Raw genomic sequence first — 18,649 nt, 5'->3', positions numbered from 1 at the left:
GCCCTGCAAGGCAGGACCATTGACACCACAGCCAGACATTCCAGGAACAGCCTGGGTTGTATTTATTAGTTACCATGGAGTGCAAGATACAGTACTGGACCTAGTGATACATTCCCTTGCCACAGGACCAGGAGGGCAGCATTTCAGTGCCTGAAGAGAGGAGCTGACTGCAGTGGGGAGGAGACCTTGGGGGCTTCCAGTGCTGCAGGAGGTTCAAAGCCGATCCTCCTGGGGACTAGAATTTGTAGTTGCTTCCAGTACCTGAAGTATCTCATCAGCATAAGAAATCAGCTCCTGGAAGGAGGAAACAGGAGAACCATTTGCTACAGTGACATCAGGATCCAGGAGCAGTTATTCTGATGACATAACCCCGAGACCGAGGGACTCTTTCAGGTGGTCTGGCTGCATTTCCCATTTAGGCTTGGATTCAGCCCAGTCATGGGGAAAGGCATCATGTCGGTGAGATGCAAGTGTTCTGACTTGATAAAGGTGTCATTACTTACCAGGCTGGAGGTAAAGCGTCCCCGGATCACCCGGACTAGGTCTTTGATGCCTCCAGACTCCATCTCTGGCAGGATCTCCTCTGCAGGGGGGCAGAGAAGATAATGAGGCTCACGATCCCTGCCCACCAGCCAGTTAAGGTTGGTCAGGTGCCACTTTGACTCAGAGTGGATGAGTGGTAAGTCACAGGGGTTTGAGACCAGGCTCTGGGGCTCCTTCCCTTCCTGCCACGGAGAGGACAAGGTAAGGGTCCTCACTGTAGGAGGTCAGATGGACCAACAGCATGCAGAGGTTCTCCACCACCTCAGGGTCATCCTTGTGGAGCTGGTAGGTATCTTGGATAAGGTGGAGGCCGCTGCTGCCCTCTTCCAGGACTACTATTCGGAAGGCTACCAGTTCTGGAGTAGGGAGGCAAGGAACTGTGTGTAGATTAAGTCTTGTATAGCTCCTTTGCAGCTGCCCTCATTTCTCAGGCCCCTGTCCCCAGCGTCCCTGGGAAGTAGCATGACTGGTCATAGGGTTGCTGGGAGAGCTCTTCTGCCAGGAACCCCAGCCTTCTGTGAAGGAAGCTCCTAAAATCGGGGCTGTCCCCTGCTCTGTAAAATGTAAGGGGTGGTTGTACCACTTTGCATCTCTACAGTGAGTGCCATGCCCAAAGGATATACAGCACTTACGTTCCTTTTCCCCGAAAAGAAATGGAGACCATGGTGTGGTGCTGTGGAGAAGGGACTTCTGTGCAGGTGGCCCTCTCACCCTGCAGCAGTTAACTGGACCTCAGGAGCTGAAACCTCCTTCACAAGGCACTTTGTATAAGGGTGTGAGGGAAAAGTCGGGGAAATAAGATTCCCAGCTGCCCTCCAGGAGGCCCCACAAGTTCAAGTAGGCCAGTAGACTGTTGTAAGTAGAAATGAGCAGGAGTGAAACCTTGGAGCCCTGATAGACCAGGGGTGAGAGCATTCCTACCATATGCTGCTCATGACCATGGCATGTCCCTGGGCCCAGAATTTTCTACAAAGACTGCCAGTTCTCAGTGTGAGTGACACCCGGCATAAGCCTGGCCTTGGAGACACATTTTTGTAGGAAACCCATGCAGCCGTGAGATGTGTATAGAGAGGAGGTAGTCCTAAGACACAACCACGGAGAAGTCCCTGCAGTATTTCCTGGAGGCTGTTTCTTCCTGTTCTAGTTTGGGGTCACCAGGTGGACATCACTGGAGGGAGATGGCTTTTGTTCCACCGCTAGCAGGCAGCCTGGCCTGTCTCAGACTTACCGGACACCTTTGCGAGGCTGGCCAAGCCACGGACTGCATTGTTCACCAGCAGTGCTCTGCCAGGGCACAGCTGGATGCTTCTCAGGAGCAGCACTACCACCTGCTCAAACTGATTCTCCTTTATGCAGCCTACAAAAAACAAGCCTTGTCTATGTGTCCAGGCTCACCCTCCCTGCTACCAAGGTCTCAGGCTGCTCACCCAACACGGACAGCAGCCAGAGCACCGCACAGCCAGCCTCCGCTACTTCCACATCCTCCGAATGCATAGTCAGCACCCACGTGACTGTGGCTGAGAGCTTCTCCAAGAGCTCTTTGTTCACAGTGACAACTAGATCCAGGACAAAGATGGGGGACGCCAGGCCAGGTATAAGCAGAAACACCTGTTGTGTATGTGCCCCTCTACACTGCACCCTCCCACCAAGAACAACAGGAGAATCAAGGGGACTGATGTCCTCAGAGATGGAAAATGGGGCTTTCCACTGCCAGTTTGCAGTAGAGACATCAGTAGAGATGGGGACTTTCAGCATTAGTGGCCTTAACAGGGTGTAGTCTGGGGTTGCCATGGCTTGGAGCTCTCTTCCCTTGAGCAAGAGAAGGACAGGCCTGGAAACCCCCCATTCAACCCCAAATCAGGATAGGGCCTCAAATGCTCTGAAGACCTCTGGAGCCAGTGGCTGCCTACTCATTGGACAGGCTTTTCTATCTTACCCCACTAGTGTCTCACTGTGCCCATGTACTAGGCTCCCCAAAGAGCCCCAGGGGGCCTAGGATTGCCCTCCTGTGCTTAAGGGACAAGCTGTAGAACTGCAATTCTCAACCTGTTGGTCATGACTGATACAGTCCATGTTATAGTGACCCCAAACCATAAAATTACTTTTGTTACTTCATATCTGTAACTTTGCTACTATTATAAACTATAATGTAAATATGTGTTTCCTGATAGTCTTAGGTGACCCCTGTGGGTTATTCCTGTGGGGTCAAGATCCACAGGTTGAGAACTGCTCTAGTAGGTCTCGTGTGGGCCTTACGCAGGAGGGCCTCACCATCTACCAGGAGGGACCAGAGCAGGCTCAGGATAGCGAAGCAGATGTCCCTGTCCTCTTGGAAGTTCTCCAGGTGCTCTTGAACAAGCTGAAACAACCCTTTCTCTTCCAGCTCTTCTGAGATCTGTCCTGTGGGCAGGCCATAAGCGCTTGGAGGAAAAGTTTCCAAGAAGCCTTCCCCAGCACTACCTTTTCCCAGTGGGCTGATGTAACACTAGTCTGCCTGGCTCTCTATTTTAATGCCTAATAGCCCTCTCATGCAAGTGTGGGTAAGAAGTCTGAGTGTCCCAACACCTAGCCTTGAATTGACTTACTAGCCAGCCATTCAGTTCTTGGCCACTGTCCCCAGCTTCCAAGCAGTGCCCGTAACTGCCACTGAGAGCAGAGAACAAGATTGCTATCCATCTTGAGAGTGACCCCTCTCCTACCCATCCCCCAAGGCCTCTATTCTGTCCCTACCTTTTTTTAGAGCAGAAACAAAGGGCAAAAGGCCAACACACCTTGGCTCGAGATAATGGTGAGCACATTGTAGATCACAGAAACGAGCCTTTTAGAGTTAGGGTGGCTCCGCAAGGCATTCATCAAAAAGGAGATGATCAAACTGCTCCTTGGGATCTCAGCTTCTGAGTCATGTGCCAGTGCTGATTGGGCCGGGGAAAGAACATGGGTCAAACCCACAGCTGGGGCTCTAAGGTGGACAAGTATCCTCCCTTCCTAGCTGGGGACAGCATCACCTCTTTGAATTAAAGTATGGGCTCTTGCCCAGTGGTACAGTGCTTGCCTGGCATACAAGAGGACCTGGATTTGACCCACACAAGCCCTGAGAAAAAAGACAATCTGTGTGTGGTTAGGCCCTCAGTATTAAGACTAGAAAGGTAAAGGGGTAACTAGATGCTCCAGGCTTAAAAATGGAGCTAGTTAAGTTTTCTTCCTGTTTCAGAGAACTGATGAGGACTCAGCGACAGAGAATTCTAAGAACTCCAGTGTAGTGTTCTCCCTGCTGGCAATCACCTCCTCCAAACCTCTCCTAGTCAATAAAGGCCAGAAGACCAACCTGTCTAGCTTCTATGTCACAGCTGAGGAACCTGTCCAGGGTCCCAGCAGGATGGGTCAGGTCCCATGTAGACCAGTGTATACACTCATAACTGTGCCCTCCATCACTCTGGGATGGAGTCACATAGGCACAAAAGGGAACAACAGACTGGAGAGGTAGATGCTAGGGATGGATGGGAAGTCGGAGGAGCTGGTGAGACAGGATCTGGGCGGGAAGAGCTTCTTCACCCTACCCACCTTGGCCCAGAACACGCAGCAGCAGGGAGCAGGTGCTGAGCAGAATATCCAGGACCCTCTCGTGCTGCTTTACCAGGCTGATCACCTCCTCTACCAGCTCTGTGGGCCATGGCAGGCCTGTGGGGTACACAGCACAGGTGAAGCACAGGAGGGGCTGGGCTGTGTGGCCCAGACATGGTACCCAGAGGCTGTTTATAGAGTATGAACAGCTAAGCCTTCTGTCAAAGCATGTTTTTAGAATTTCCCAAGACGCTTAATACCCATCAGAAGCAATGCTGGGAAAGAGCTGTTCTCATGCATCCTGGTAGGGGGCAGGTTGGTGTGCCTGTGAAGTTGGTGTGGTGGTTTAAATATGCTTGGCCCAGGGAGTGGCACTATTAGGAGATGTGACCTTGTTGGGACAGGTGTGGCCTTATTGGAAGAAGTGTGTCACTCTGGGAGTGGGCTTTGAGAGACCCGTGTCCTAGCTGCCTGGAAGAGTCTTCTGTTTGCCTTTAGAACAAGTAGAACTCTCAGCTCCTCCTGCACCATGCCTGCCTGGGCACTGCCATGCTCCTGCCTTGATGATAATGGACTTACCTCTGAACCTGTGAGCCCTCTCTAATTAAATGTCCTTATAAGAGTTGCTTTGGTCAATGGAAACCCTAAGACAGATGGTATGTAGCATTCTCACTCTGATATCCAGATGTACATCTGACAAGCAGTATTGCCAAGTGGCTAGCGTGCCAGGTGATCAGCCCTGGTGCTGTTTATAAAAGTGGAAAGCAAGAAGCAGCTCAGACGCTGACTACAGAGATGATGGGACAGATGGAAGGGTCTCGGCAAGCAGGTGTGATGGCGCACACTTGTAATTGCAGGTGCTCCAGAGGCAGGATTACAAGTCCAAGGACTTTTTGGACTACACAGTGAGTTTGAGACTAGTATATAGTTAATTTAGACTCTCAAACTACAAACAAACAAGAGCTGGGGAGGTAGCTCAGTTAACCAGCACTGCACAAGCCCCCGGGGTCAATCCCTAGTACCACCATGTCCCCGCAAAAGTGGTCTTTAAACAAAACAAAACCCAAGCCCTAGTCTCCCTATAGATCAGGCTGGCTAGCTCTCAATTTTCTTGCCTCGGCCTCCCTGATGCTAAGTGGATTTCCTGTTGACCTGTTGAAATCACACAGAGAAGCCAGCTTCTCTCCCACCCTTCTTTGTTAGTAAGCATAGACTCAATCAGCGTCCCAGTTAGTAGCACTGGCCAGAAAATCCTGTAGCAGCAGGTTGGTAATCCCTACCTCCCAGCCTCCCCTGGGAGTCTCTGGGGAAGGTGCAGGACCTTTACCTAGCTGATCCTCTGGCATTGTCAGAAACTTGTTAATGGCTCTAAGTTGGACCTCTGGTCGATTGGAGAAATTCTGCATGACATCTGCAGGAACAAGGATATAAGGATATGGAGAACACTACTGAGGACCAAGCCATGGAGGAACGGGCTTGCAACAATCAGACCGCAGAGTCAGCATTCCCAGCCTCACTTTTCAGTGGGCGCTCACACCGAGGGACTCACTGAATCCAACCCAAGTCTTTGTGAACCTACCCCCGAGTCCACTGGGCCTGCTGCTGTGCACATAGGAAGCACACAGCCGGCTGCCAATGGGGTACAGCCAAAGGGCACAGGACTCCTGAGGAAATGAGCAGTGAACACATCTTAACTGTCTTAACTACACAGGGGCTTTGACCAATGAGAACAGGGAAAATGGGCAGAGCCGAGCTGCTGAGAGCAAGGGTATACATTACGTACAGGGGAGAAACCTGGAAACTGTTCCCCTCACTAATCATGCAAGTTGTGGGAGAGAGACACCAAGCATCTGAAACTAGTGCCAAGGCCACACCCGCTCCCAACACTACCCACCGCGTCCCCGCCGTCACCTAAGATGTTGGCCATGTTGCCTTCTAACAGCACGTCAGTGATGAAGATGGGAACCGTCTGCCGCTGCATGTTCAGAGCAACACAGGAGTTCCTGAAGGAGTTGCTCGTGAAGGTGACTCGGATCACATCCCTGGCAAAGGGGCGGAGAATACCAGTGGCTTCGCATAGGACCATCCCTCTGCTTTGAGCTGTGGGTGACCCATGGCAGCAGACACTGAACACGGGCTTCCTGGCGGGTGGACTCTGTTCCATGTGTATCTAGTAACTACCTTTGTAGTCCACTTCTGGGGACCCACTCTACTCTGAAATCACAGGGCTCCCTCCATGGCAGGGCCCCCAACGATGGTCCTCGGTCCAGCACCTCTGCCTTCATGCCCTTTCTTCTTAAAAACATACGTGCATGTTTTCTGATTGACATCATTAGAACAGAAACTTTTCCTGGTCTACTGAAAGTGATAAGTGTGTCCTTACGGTCAAGTCTCTACACCTAGTGGGAAAGTAGGGCCGCCTGCATCTTTTTCAAAGAGACAGGTATTCAAGGCAGATGAACACATCTGTAATTCCAGCAGTCAGGAAGCTGAGGCAGGGGGATTTGCAGCTAGCCTGGGCCATAGTGAAACCTAATCTAAACACAAAACAAAACAAAAATCCACCATGTGTTTAAGATTAGTGGCTGCCAGGTGGTTGAGGGATGTGTGTGGGCGAATCAGGATCGCTCTGTGTGTCGAGGTGGGAAGACGCTAAAAGGTATAGAGCTAGGTTCAAGGAAGACCCAGCTCTGAGCTCACTTGATTGGTAGTCGGTCAGAGGGGTTGATATGCAGCATGAAGGGCAGGAGCAAATAGTAGACTTCTGTACCAGGGATTTGCTTCTCCTCCATGGTTTTCAGGATGGGCGTCAGGCTGCCTGGGTGATGGCGGATGGACTTCCGCAGGTGCATGGCTTCTGTGTCCTTCAAGAGAAGAGGGCGTCACCTGGGCTTTTCCCAGCCAGGAAGATAACTGCTGCTATCAGCGCTCCCTCGTCAGGCCAGCAAGAACTGAGGCAGGGGCCTGAGGAAAGTGAGCATGGAACAGAGGAAGGGTGAGGGAGGCATGGTGGGCAGGATGGAAGCAGGCAGCCTCCCATAGGAAGCTCACGTTCAGGAAGGAGCAAGTGGCCATGTCTAAAATGATGCAGCCCAGGGACCAGATGTCGGATTTGCTGGAGAAGGAGAATTTGAGAGCTTCGGGAGCCATCCAGGACTTCTGGCAGGGGTCTGTGGGCAGAATCAAGGTGGAAGAGCCACTGAGTGCTGTGTTCCCTGGGGATAAGGAACAGGAAAGAGCCAGTCTGACCCTCCCCAACCCCACACTGCCACTCCTCTTTTGGTTGTGTTGAGAGAGATGTGCCTTGAAGTCCAGGCTTGCCCCACTGGGCTCAGCTACATTGTCCCCGTTCCAGTGGTCCTTTGTAAGGGCTCCAGAGAGGGGCCCCGACAGTCACCCTCTTTGGGTGGGATGAAAAGTGCTTAGGCAGTGAGGCTATTGTCCTGGCAGACCTTAATCTCCACCAGAGAGGCTTGTTCATCTGGTCAAGTGTCTGCCAGGCTGGCCTGAGTGCCTGCCTGCCTGTCTGTGTGACAACAGGCAGGAGATAAGAAAGCATGTTCCAGAAAAGACAAAGTGTGGCCCTCTTTGAACAGCTCATCCCCTCTAAATGTTAGGACCCTAGGGCAAAGTTCTGGCTGCATTGCCTTTTTCTTAAACCTAAGCCCTGCAGAAAGAACCACCAGTGTAGTGTCCTTACCCTGTTCTATCAGTGTGCCTGGCCTCAGATAGTCACTCCATTTCTAAACCTCCAATCCCTAGCCAAACAGCAAAGGGCCAGACTCAGACTCCAAGGACACACCCCATTGATACCTTCATACAACCCTTTCAAGTACCCACCTACGCATCAGGCCACCCATCTCTGCACCCATTTATCTACTCACCCACCTATCCTATGTGTGCCAAGGACAACCATTGCCACCACAGGACTCTGAATTCTCTTCCCAGGTTGTTCTGTCTGTCTGTCTGTGACAGCTGTTACAGGCTTGATATACTCCACTCCTTTTACCCTAACATTTTTCCATCTCCTGGACTATTTCAGGTCCCTGTCTAACATGCATAGTCAGTGCCTACATCCCAGAGGACTTCTGAACCTCTTTATGTAGCTTCTGTCCTTTTTGGGTGCTTTCTTCCCCACAAGGATCAACATCTTTAGGGGACCACAACCACTGGGTTGTGTCCCAACGCTCTCTTTACATGTCAGAGTCCTTTGGGCCCTGCACCTTCCCACAGTGGCAGATCTGATGTGTTATCCCACAGGTTGGAGATCTCTAGACCTTGAGTTACAAAGCCCAGCCCCAAGAGTAACCACTACCCTCTGGATGCTAAGAGCCACCATCTCCTTTGCCACCCATCCCTTGCCACCTTCTTCTGCTCGGACATTCCACTTGGCTTCGTGAGTCATCAGTGCCTGGGAGCTCAGGTCCTGTAGTTTACAGTAGCTGTTGTTAATAAGGACAATGTTGGAAGGCTTGAGGTTCCTGGAACCAAGAACAGGGCCCCTTGGTACCATGCAGCCGCCTGGGATAGGGCTAGCACATGCCTGAGCCCTAAGCCTGCTCTTCCACCCAGTTCCAGCCCTTTCACCCCTCAAGAAAATGCTCTGCTCAGCCTGCTTCTTAAATAATTGTTTCCTAGAACATGACGTCTATTCAGTTTCTGTACGTTAGGGAAGAAGCTCATTGTAAGTACAAACACGGGGGTCCCCCGTTAGAGAAGAGAGCCATCGTTCTGTACTTCCGGTGGCATTACCATGGTCACTGTTCTCTTTGCTCACATGGCCCATGTTGATGGAAGCCATTCCCAGGATTCTTTCCACTGCACATCTTTGGCCTGAAGCTGGGTGCAAGGGTCAAAGACCAGGTTTGCATTGCAGCAACTCTTACTGGCCTGTTCAGAGGCTGTGCACTGCAGGCAACCTCTTCCTTGGCATCTTATCTCTGCTTCCTCGCCCTTTAGAACTGCCCTGTTCGGCCCCCACACTCCCACAGCCCTGTGCCTTTGGGGTGAGTCAGACACTCAGGGGCTGTTCTCTCAGCCAAGAAAGGGGTTCTCAGAAGATGCCCCATCTTGCCCGAATCTGGTCCCTGGGCTTGGGTATCTGGGCCTAGGAGTTTTGGCCAATCTCCAGAGGAGGCTCCATTACCTGTGAATGATGTTCAACTCGTGTAGGTACTCAATGGCATCCAACACCTGGCTTAGCATGATGTGTATCCACTGAAGAAGAAGCAGGGGATGTGACATTGAAGGGGTTTAGGAATCCCCCTATGGCGTCTCTGCAAAGCTACATATGAACACCCAAAGCTGTCAGTGGAACAGTGACAAGCTGGAGATACTGGGTGCCCTGGGGCCACTATCTTGGACCACAGTGGTCTCAGAAGGCGACCTCTATGGGCAGTGCTGATGCTGAAGCCCCTGCAGTGCCTGCCCAGGTTTGTACTTTATACCATTGGAGTGAACAGAGCCTGTGAGACAGCACAGGAGGCAGCAGAATGGCCCCTATGCTCGGGGGTGCCATTTTCAAATTATGTACCTAGGACTCCTGAATCTCAGATCCGGATTAAAAGACACTCTGAGGTGCCAGAAACTGGGTCGCAGGAGAACCATATCTTCCTGCTGTGGCCCTTGTTCTGAGAGAGGAGCTCATTTCATGGCTTCTGAGACTATTTCTGTTTCCAAGATTTCTGCCCGCGACAGAGGTGCACGCCCACTCAAGAGCCTGCCCCTGAGGCGTGAGCAATGAGAGAGCTTCACGGCTCCGCACCTCTCAGGGTGATGGCAGCCGGTCCACAGGAGCACAGAAAGTCTCAGGGGGATGGCAGCCGGTCCACAGGAGCACAGAAAGCCTCAGAGGAAATCAGACTTAGATCTTGGGAAGGTACTGGTCCCAAAAGTAAAAGTGAAAGTTTATAAACTTCTAGAAGAAAATTAAGGAAAGCCTTTTGACCTTGGGGTAGGGAAGGCTGCCTAAACCAGGTCCAAAATGCTTTGGCCTCAGGGAGGACTGGCTTCCGTTACAGCAAGTATTGCCTATTACTAGGTGGTTATCAAACAAGTGAACTGGCAAATCCCAGACTAGGTAGAGATATATGAACATTGATGTCTACCATATGTAAAGAATATTTATAAATCAACAAGAAAACAATTTGAATGGGAAGAACAGTTAAACGGGCCCAGAATAACTCCAAATGGCCAAAATGTTGCTGATTGTGGTTATAGAGGCCTATAATCCCAGCACTGAGGAAGTGAAGACAGGTATCAGTTCAAGGTCATCCTTAGCTGGTGAGTTCACCTCAAAATAAAATAAAATACAACATAACAAACAAAGACACATATCCAAATGTGTTTGTCAGGACTACTGATAAGGGGGCAAATTAAAGTTATAACAAAATGTCACTACCCCTTGAACACTTGCCAGGGAAAAGACAGGCCAAAGAGCCATATAGAAGGGAAACCCTCTTTGTTTCTGGGGAGAGTAAACCCTGGCAAACCAGCTTCTGTTAGAATGCCTGCTGAAGCCACATCCCCTACTCTCTGACCCAGCAAAACACCTAGTCCTACATGATTAGGTAAGAAAGATTAGCCTGTCGATCCACCAATGCCCCACCAATGCCCTGGGCAGCCATACTCTACAGCCTGTACTGGGGTGAGCAAAGGCTCATCAGCGCAGGAGAGGCTGACCCACTGAGCACTTCCTGGCCATAAACAAAGGCAGCTAGCTGACCACAGGAAGAGCATCAAGGTAAGGTTAGACCTCAAAGGCATGGGGCTGACTGCACAACGTGTGTTCAGATTTGAGCCACATACACTGAACTCATCTGGATGAATTTCAGGAAGTGTATTACATTCTCTGGAGGCAGAACCCCATTTTGCCTTGGGATCTTCTGGGTCCTAAGAATGCCTAACCCTTTGGCCAGGCTGGGGGCTGGGGCTGGGGCTGGTGTATGCACACTTGTAGAGCCTCAAGCTATGCAACTGAGACAAGTGCACATCGCAGTGTAAGAACTATACAGGGAAGAGGAGCCTAAGGCCAGCCCAAAGTTCCTCTTGTTTCTTACTGCAGGGTTTGCAGGGGTACAGGTTATAGATTTAGGTGGCTCCCAAATCTCTCTCTCTGTCTCTCCCTCTCTCCCTCCCTCCCTCTGTCCCCCTCTTCCTACCTCTCTCCCCTTCCCATATCCTCCCCCCCCCCCACTTGTTTTATTCTGACAGGGTTTCTCAGTGTAACCAGCCCTGGCTGGCCTGGACTCATTTTTGTAGACCAGGCTAGCCTCGAACTCACAGAGATCTGCCTCCTGAGGGCTGGGACCAAAATCGTGCACTACCACACCCGGCACCAGAGTATCTCTTACCTCAGTGTCAACAACCTCTTTTAGCTTCCTCTTTTTCTCCAAGATATTCTGAAAGGTTCCTTCTGTGTAATAATCCATCACCAAGCAGAGGAACAGAGAAGAGATCTGTCAGAAGACAAGGCCCCTTAATCAGCTACTCAAAGATTGGGCCTGGGGGCTCTGTAGGATCCCTTGCTCCAGGGCATCTTTCAGTGGCTATTGTTTGTGGCAGCAATGGTAATAAAGCCTAAGAGGGGCCCCTTACTCTCTTTTCCCCATTCCTATGCCCTCCCACACCAGGCCTTGCCATTAATAGGCCTTCCTGCAAACTGTAGTTGTCCCTGGCCTCTGCACATAGAGCCCTTTGTGGTGGAATTGCCTTTACTTCTCAACTGCAGGATAGTCTCTGGGAGCTCCTCTGAGGATGTGACCCTGTTCAGGGTTCAGGATGTGGCCAGTGGTCTGTTGTTTCCTCCAAGGAAACATCATCTCTGAAAGCATCGGGTGCTTAGGAAACTGGAGGGTGCATGCAGTGAGGGCCTCCCTAGTGAAGGTGTCAGCTTAGCAGGGAAACTGATGTGGAGAGGAGACACAGTGGAGGCCCCTCAGTCTGCTCAGGGTCCTCCTTCCCCTCAGTCCCCTCTGAAGGTGTGACTTAGGAAAGCTGTACTCGTTGCAAAGGCAGGAAGTCCTGTTGCCAACAGGACACAAGCCTGGGAAGCCCTACCCAGGATCCACTAATTGTGAGGGTCATCGACCCCACCATGAATGAGAATAATGTTCCTACCCTATTGCCATGGGGATAAGGGGTCCACAGCTTTGAGACAAGAGGAGAAGCCAGAAAAGCAGCTTCTCAGTATCAGCTCCCTTCTACAGAAGCCAAAACCCCATCATTACAGGTGCAGTCTGGAGCCTAGCACCTGGCCTCTTGCTTGAGCTGTGTTAGAGCTGGTGGACCCAGAAGTGGTGACTCTTAGCGTCAGCATCCTGTTTTGTGGAATGAGCTGTTAGGCCTCATATGATGAGGTTGTTGTGGGGAGGTCATTAGAGATCATTCACAGAACCCAGGAAATGCCTGCCTCCCAGAGTGCTGTCAGATGCTGGGTTGTGGGCGCTCCAACCCACCTCATTGTTCCACATGATGAACATCTCATGGTACAGAGAGATGTTGGGGTGCTGGAGCTTCAGCAGAGGCATTAGCTGTACAAAGAAGGAACAGAGTCTCAGCCAGTCCTGCTCTGCTACACATTCTAAACCAGAGATGACGTGACGGCTCTGGGCAGGGCATAGCAGGGGTGTAAGGACGCTGTGTAGCCTGCTGGAGAGAGGCCAGGAGGCTGGTGTGGGTCTCCAGAATGGGATGGTCATGCTGTGCCAACAAGACTTGTTCTTCTTCCTTTCTGAGCCTCACATGAACATATAAAAATGGTAACAGGCTGGGGCGTAAGTTCGAGAATAGAACACTTTTCTATAGAGGCCTGGATTTGATACCCAGCACAACCTCCAACCCCTGGAGAACTGGTGCAGACCCAGAGGGTACTAGGAGACAGTCAGGCTGGGCTGGAGAAGACGCTGTGTCCCAGGGCACAGTGAAGTACTCAGGGAAACAAATCCAATCAGGCAGCAGAAATGGCTGCCTAAACACCATGGCCAGATGGGCCAGTGCTTTGGTAGGAAGCTGGGTGTGGAAATGCCTGGCCTGGCATATGTGAATGGGAATGGTGTGTGACCACCGTCTACTTCTGCTCCAGACGCTGTGTGTGACACAGACAGGTTGACTGGCGATGTGCAAGAGCAGGCAACTCCAGAAGGAAGCCAACCCAAAAGGAACCATCATGGAGGAGGAGTCACCTTTCACTCTGGTGAGATTTCTAGAGAGGCCCAAAGAAATGGCTCCTAGCTGCTAACTGCAGTTACCTGTGGCTCTGTGAAGGCGATTTGCAACCCTCTCACTCTCCCCTGACTCTTTCCTCTCTCCTGTTCTTCCTTCTCCCCCTCCTCCTTCCTTGCTCCTTTTCTTCTATTTTATGCTGAGAACCGGGTCCCGGGCCTGTGTATTTGAGGCTGGCGCCTTACCACAGAGCCACATCTCAGCCCTTTGTCTCTTGAGTCAGAACCTCACAGTGCCATCCAGGCTGGCCTCAAACTCAAGATCCAGTCAATGCTGGGACTTCGAGTGAGCACCAGCACACTCAACTAACTGACTAATTTACATTTTCTTTCTAAACATTTTCTTTGTGTCTCCCAAGCTTTCTACTTTTATAACTAGAGGAAAAACATTTTTTTTTCCCGTGCTAGAGACAGAACCCAGGGCTCTGAGCAATTGAGGCACATGTCCCACCACTGAAGTACAGCCCCAAGCCTGAAGAAAAACGTCTTCAGAAAATGTGAGATGGGTCGGTGAGTAAAAACACAAGGAGAAAACCATCTCCCTACAGCTGTCTTCCGACCTTCCTACATGTGCCACAAGTCATGCATGTAAGAGACATGCTAAACAAATGTAAGGAAAACAAGACCTGTTTTTAAAAACATGATTATTGGGGGTCAACAAGATGAGTCAGTGGGTTAAAATGCTTGCTTTGAAAACCTGACAGTCAAACCAGGTGTGGTGGCTCATGGCTTTATCCTAGCACTCAGGAGGAGGCAGAGCAGGCAGTTCTCTGAGTTTGAGGCCAGACTGGAATACAAGACTGAGTCCCAGCAAGAGATACATAGTGACATCCTGTTTTGATAAATAAATAAATAAAAACTTAAAAGATGGTTAGTGGTAGAGAAGCCATTAGAGGAAAGGTGTCCCAAGGAGTGGATGTCCTGAAGGTGGACTCCCTCTATAACTAATGCACATTTATCCAGTCACTCAGCAAGTGAGCACAAAATCCAGTTCCTGTGTCTGCTGAGTACTGATTGTCCCAGGGAACCACTGATCATTACCTCCTCCAGGGCCTTGTTGGCATGGTGCTCATCAATACACTCCACCTGTAGGTCCCAGGAAGAAAAGCTCAGTTAGTAAATGTGTAGTGAACAATGGCTTCTACCACTTCTGCTGTCATGATCTCTATTGTCATTATCACACTCACTACCACCACTATCACCACCACTACCATCACTACCACCACCACCATCACCACCATCACCACCACCATCACTACCACCATCACCACCATCATCACCATCACCATCACCACCATCATCACTACCACTACCATCACCACCACCACCATTACCACCACCATCACCATCACTACCACCATCACCACCATTACTACCACCATCACTACCACCACCACCATCACCACCATCACTTCTACTACCATCACCATCACTTCCACTACCATCACCACCACTATCACTACCACTACCATCACCACCACCACCATCACCACCATCACTTCCACTAGCATCACCACCACCACCACAGCATCACCATCACTACCATCATCACCATCACCACCATCACCACCTATCACTACCACCATATAACCTATCACCTCCAACACCAGTATCATCATTGTTACCACACCATTTCTAGGAAAGTCAGCCAAATGTAGAAAATCCTTCACTGGGCATGGTGGCTTGTGTTTACAATCCCAATGCTTAGCAGGCAGAGGTGGGGGGATCTCTGAGTTTGAGGCTCCCTGGACTTATAAAAAAAAAAAAAAACCAGTACAACTGTACTGGCTGGTTTTGTGTCAACTTGAAGGATCCTCAGTTGAGGAAATGCCTCCATGAGATCCAGCTGTAAGGCATTTTCTGAACTAGTGATCAAGGGGAGAGGGCCCAGCCCATTGTGGGTGGAGCCATCCCTGGGCTGGTTGACCTGGGTTCTATAAGAAAGCAGGCTGAGCAAGCCAGGGGGAGCAAGCCAGTAAGTAACATCCCTCCATGGCCTCTGCATCAGCTCCTGCTTTCTGACCTGCTTGGGTTCCCGTCCTGACTTCCTTTGGTGTTGAACAGCATATGGAAGTGTAAGCTGATTAACCCTTTCCTCCCCAACTTGCTTCTTGGTCATATTTTGTGCAGGAATAGAAATCCTGACTAAGACAGCAACCCTGCCTCCAAAAACCAAAACTAAAATCCAAACACTTATTCTAAAATAACAAAGAATAAGTTGGTCAGGTGGTGGCAGCACATGCCTTTAACCCCAGCACTCAGGAGGCAGGTGGATCTCTGAGTCTGAGGCCAGCCTGTCTACAGAGTGAGTTCCAAAACAGCCAGGGCTACACAGAGAAAGCTGTCTTTTAAGAAAACAAACCACCCCGGTAAAAAGGGGGGGGGCAGGAGTAAGTTGAACCAGTAATGTTGAGGACAGGATGTGGCTCAGTGGTTTAATAGTGCTTTTTAATCTCAGCATTCTGGAGGAAGAGACAGGCAGATAGACCTTTGAGTTTGAAGCTAGTCTGGTCTACATACTGAGTATACATACATACATACATACAGCCAGGGCTACAAAGAAAGGGTCTCTAAACAAACAGAAGAAACATCTTTCAATATCTCCTATTCGATGGATTCCCCCTCCCCCCCAAGGAAGTTATATATGCTCAAGGGAAGGAAGACCCTATAAAGATATCACAGTTGCTTATGCTGGTGGAAACAAATCGAGCTAAAGCCGCAAGATTGGACAGGTCGGGTCAACTACGGCACATGAAGCTAGTTGGGAGGAGACACAGCTGTCAGATCGGAGGGGAGGAAGCTGTGGTGACAAGGGACAATGAGGGTGTTATCAACCCGGGTACCATTCTTACAAACATAAGAGACTGGGAAGTCACAAGACTCCTGCCTATAACCCCTCACCTGATTTTTATTTAGAAAGCACAGGTGGCTAATTTTGCTTGTGTTTGCTTGTTGAGACAAGGTTTCACGGTGTAGCACAAGCTGGCTTTAAACTTAGTTTTACCTGCCTTCCTCCCAGTGTGGCTAGCTTTAGACAACAAAACAAGGACAAACCCTCCTTTGACTGTAGAGAAGACAGGCAGCCACTTTGGCCACTGGCCTGTGACAGAAGGGAGCTGACCCCCAGCTAATGAGCAACAGAGATAGATAGAACACTTCAGGCCAAGCCCCCAGGAGCTCTGATCCCACCTCCAAGGTCCCTGTCAGCACCACAGAGGAAGGGACATAAGGGACTTGTAGGGCAGTACTCCCCTCTAGGGCCCTGTGGACCTGACCCATCTCAGCTGTGCTAGTTCTGTGCCTTGTGCACAGCCTCTGAGACTCTCTCTACCCCTCAACCCATTTCCCCTTTGGTGACGAGTGGCCCTGTACCTCTTATCAGATTCCAACCAATCTTCTGGGAAACTGCATTCTCAGTGAGGGTGGGACTCCTGAGTCTCACCAGCTTTGGCTATGAAACTGGGGTTTTTGTTCTGGGTTCAGTGAGGTGATGGCAGGCAGGTGGGCGAGCATGGTGGTTAGTGGAGTAACATTTCTCCTCACCAGAGTAAGGGGAATAGAGAGGGAACTCCAGGAAGTCTCACGCTACAGTGTGCCTCCACTGTAGGGACCTCTGTGACCTGGGGTTGTGAGCTTGGGTTGAGCAGAGCCAGTGCTACAGAACTGGGCTCACAGCGCTCTTTGCCTTACCTGTTTTATCAAGTACTTGGTTTTGGTTTCCGGTTCCTCCGCCACCAGGTTCACCCCTAAGGCCCCAGGACTCAGCTTTTGCAAAATCTACCCTCAGGGAAGAGAAAGACTTTGAGAAAGTGTGCATAATTCTGTGTTTCTCAGGTGATGATTCCACACCGACCCCCAAGCTGTAGAGGAAATGGCCTCAGATGATGGACTGAGAAGCCTTCCAGCGTGGAGCCCATTCTGGAGCCCTTGTTTTACAGTCTCATTAAGAGAAAGTTGCCCCGGAGGACAGGGGGCTTAAGTTGTTCTTAACCCCAGTGACACCCCATCCAGTAACCTTCTCCAAAATGAACATCCAAACAAGGCCCTGTAACTGGTGTAACTGGTGTGGTCATAGCTTCCTCCAGGGCTCAGCACTGCAGGAAGTACTTCCCAGCCATTTTCTGTGACCTGCACTGGTGCTGCCTACAATTTACTTGAGAGATACTGAGGCCTAGGGTGCAAGGTCCTTGCCTGTGGCTACGGTACTCTGGGGTCTGAGCCAGAGCTCATGCTTGAGGCCACACCTTCAGAACTGGTCTTCAAGTCTCTGTAAGATCAGTGCTGTCGGAGGCCTGAGTGGGGAGGCAGCGGTCAGCATGGGGACAGGGTGGGGACATAGGCAGTACAGGAAGATAGAGTACAGGGGGATACAGGGAGTCTTCAGAGCTCAGCCCAGGGAGCAGTGGATTTTTTTTTTCTTTAAACATTTCTGGCCACCAGAAGTGCATTTGCTTGGCTAATGCATGCAAGCCTTCTCTCAGAGAATACTGGAAAAGAGAAGAGAAGCAAACTGCGCAAAACTGAAGCTTTTTAAGCCGAGTCTAACATTTAATGAGTCTGACATGTCAGAAAAAAAAAACAATTAAAAAAAAATCCACTCAGGTTTTTTGTTCTGTGTTCTGCCATAAAGTCTTCCATACATGGAGGGGTGGGGAAAGGCACGTGAGCCATTCTCCAGTCAGACTGGGGGATTGGTCATCTTTTTAGAGAGGGAAACTGAGGCTCTGGGAGGACTCTAAGGAGGAAACTTGCGGGGATTATGGGGTGGGATCAATCTGTGATGGAGAATGGGCCTGGCTGTGTGACCCTCAGACCTGTCCCGCTGCCCACAAACCCTGGGCCTTGGTTTTGGGGGCATCTCAGCACCTGATACTTTTCCATGGTACCTCGAGGAAACACTGCCTCACTGTCTCTCTGCCGGGCTAAGCCCTCGAGCCAGGCCAGTAGTCGAACCCTCGTTTGAGCATGCTCGGTAGTGACTGTCCCTTGTGCCCACCCCACCTCCGCAGCTCCTCCACCTGACTTCCATAACCCTCAGCCCGGGGCGTGTCTGCTTAACACTTTGGCCCGCACATGGCGTACTCGCACTATGCCCCTTAAAGAAGCCACAGAGAATAGAGTGCCGTGTACGGGGACGAAGGGCGGGGCCCGGCGTGTTGGGTAGGGTGGGGGCGGGGCATATTCTGTGACGCCATGGTAGGCGGAGCCTCAAGTACAACGGGCTGGAGACACAGGTGGCAGGAAGTCTACCAGCACGGTGGGCGGGACCTGCTGCTCCTTGAGGGTGTAAAGTGGCCGGGGCTTGGGATTCTAGAGGCTAAAGG

General features: G+C 50.8%; 1 protein-coding gene across 2 annotated transcripts; it reads right to left on the bottom strand.

The window, feature by feature from the left end:
- Window positions 1-183: 183 nt before the first annotated feature.
- On the bottom strand, window positions 184-18,206 carry STKLD1 (serine/threonine kinase like domain containing 1; the record flags this gene model as incomplete). Of its 2 annotated transcripts, XM_080927177.1 has the most annotated exons (19): window positions 184-294; window positions 504-583; window positions 759-899; window positions 1,772-1,900; window positions 1,971-2,099; window positions 2,815-2,943; window positions 3,315-3,455; window positions 4,105-4,221; window positions 5,432-5,515; window positions 6,016-6,146; window positions 6,805-6,968; window positions 7,156-7,274; window positions 8,470-8,585; window positions 9,251-9,321; window positions 11,457-11,561; window positions 12,561-12,635; window positions 14,367-14,411; window positions 17,016-17,102; window positions 18,192-18,206. In XM_080927177.1, the coding sequence occupies 19 exons, from the start codon at window positions 18,204-18,206 to the stop codon at window positions 214-216; spliced, it is 1,959 nt and encodes a 652-aa protein (XP_080783303.1). In that variant the 3' UTR covers window positions 184-213. The 2 variants fall into 2 exon arrangements, with proteins under 2 accessions (XP_080783303.1, XP_080783304.1); XM_080927178.1 differs by lacking the exon at window positions 2,815-2,943.
- Window positions 18,207-18,649: the final 443 nt, after the last annotated feature.

Source organism: Micromys minutus (assembly GCF_963924665.1).
Source record: "Micromys minutus genome assembly, chromosome: 13".
In the NCBI taxonomy this organism is placed as follows: Eukaryota; Metazoa; Chordata; class Mammalia; order Rodentia; family Muridae; genus Micromys; species Micromys minutus.
This window is presented reverse-complemented; position numbering and strand designations above follow the sequence as displayed.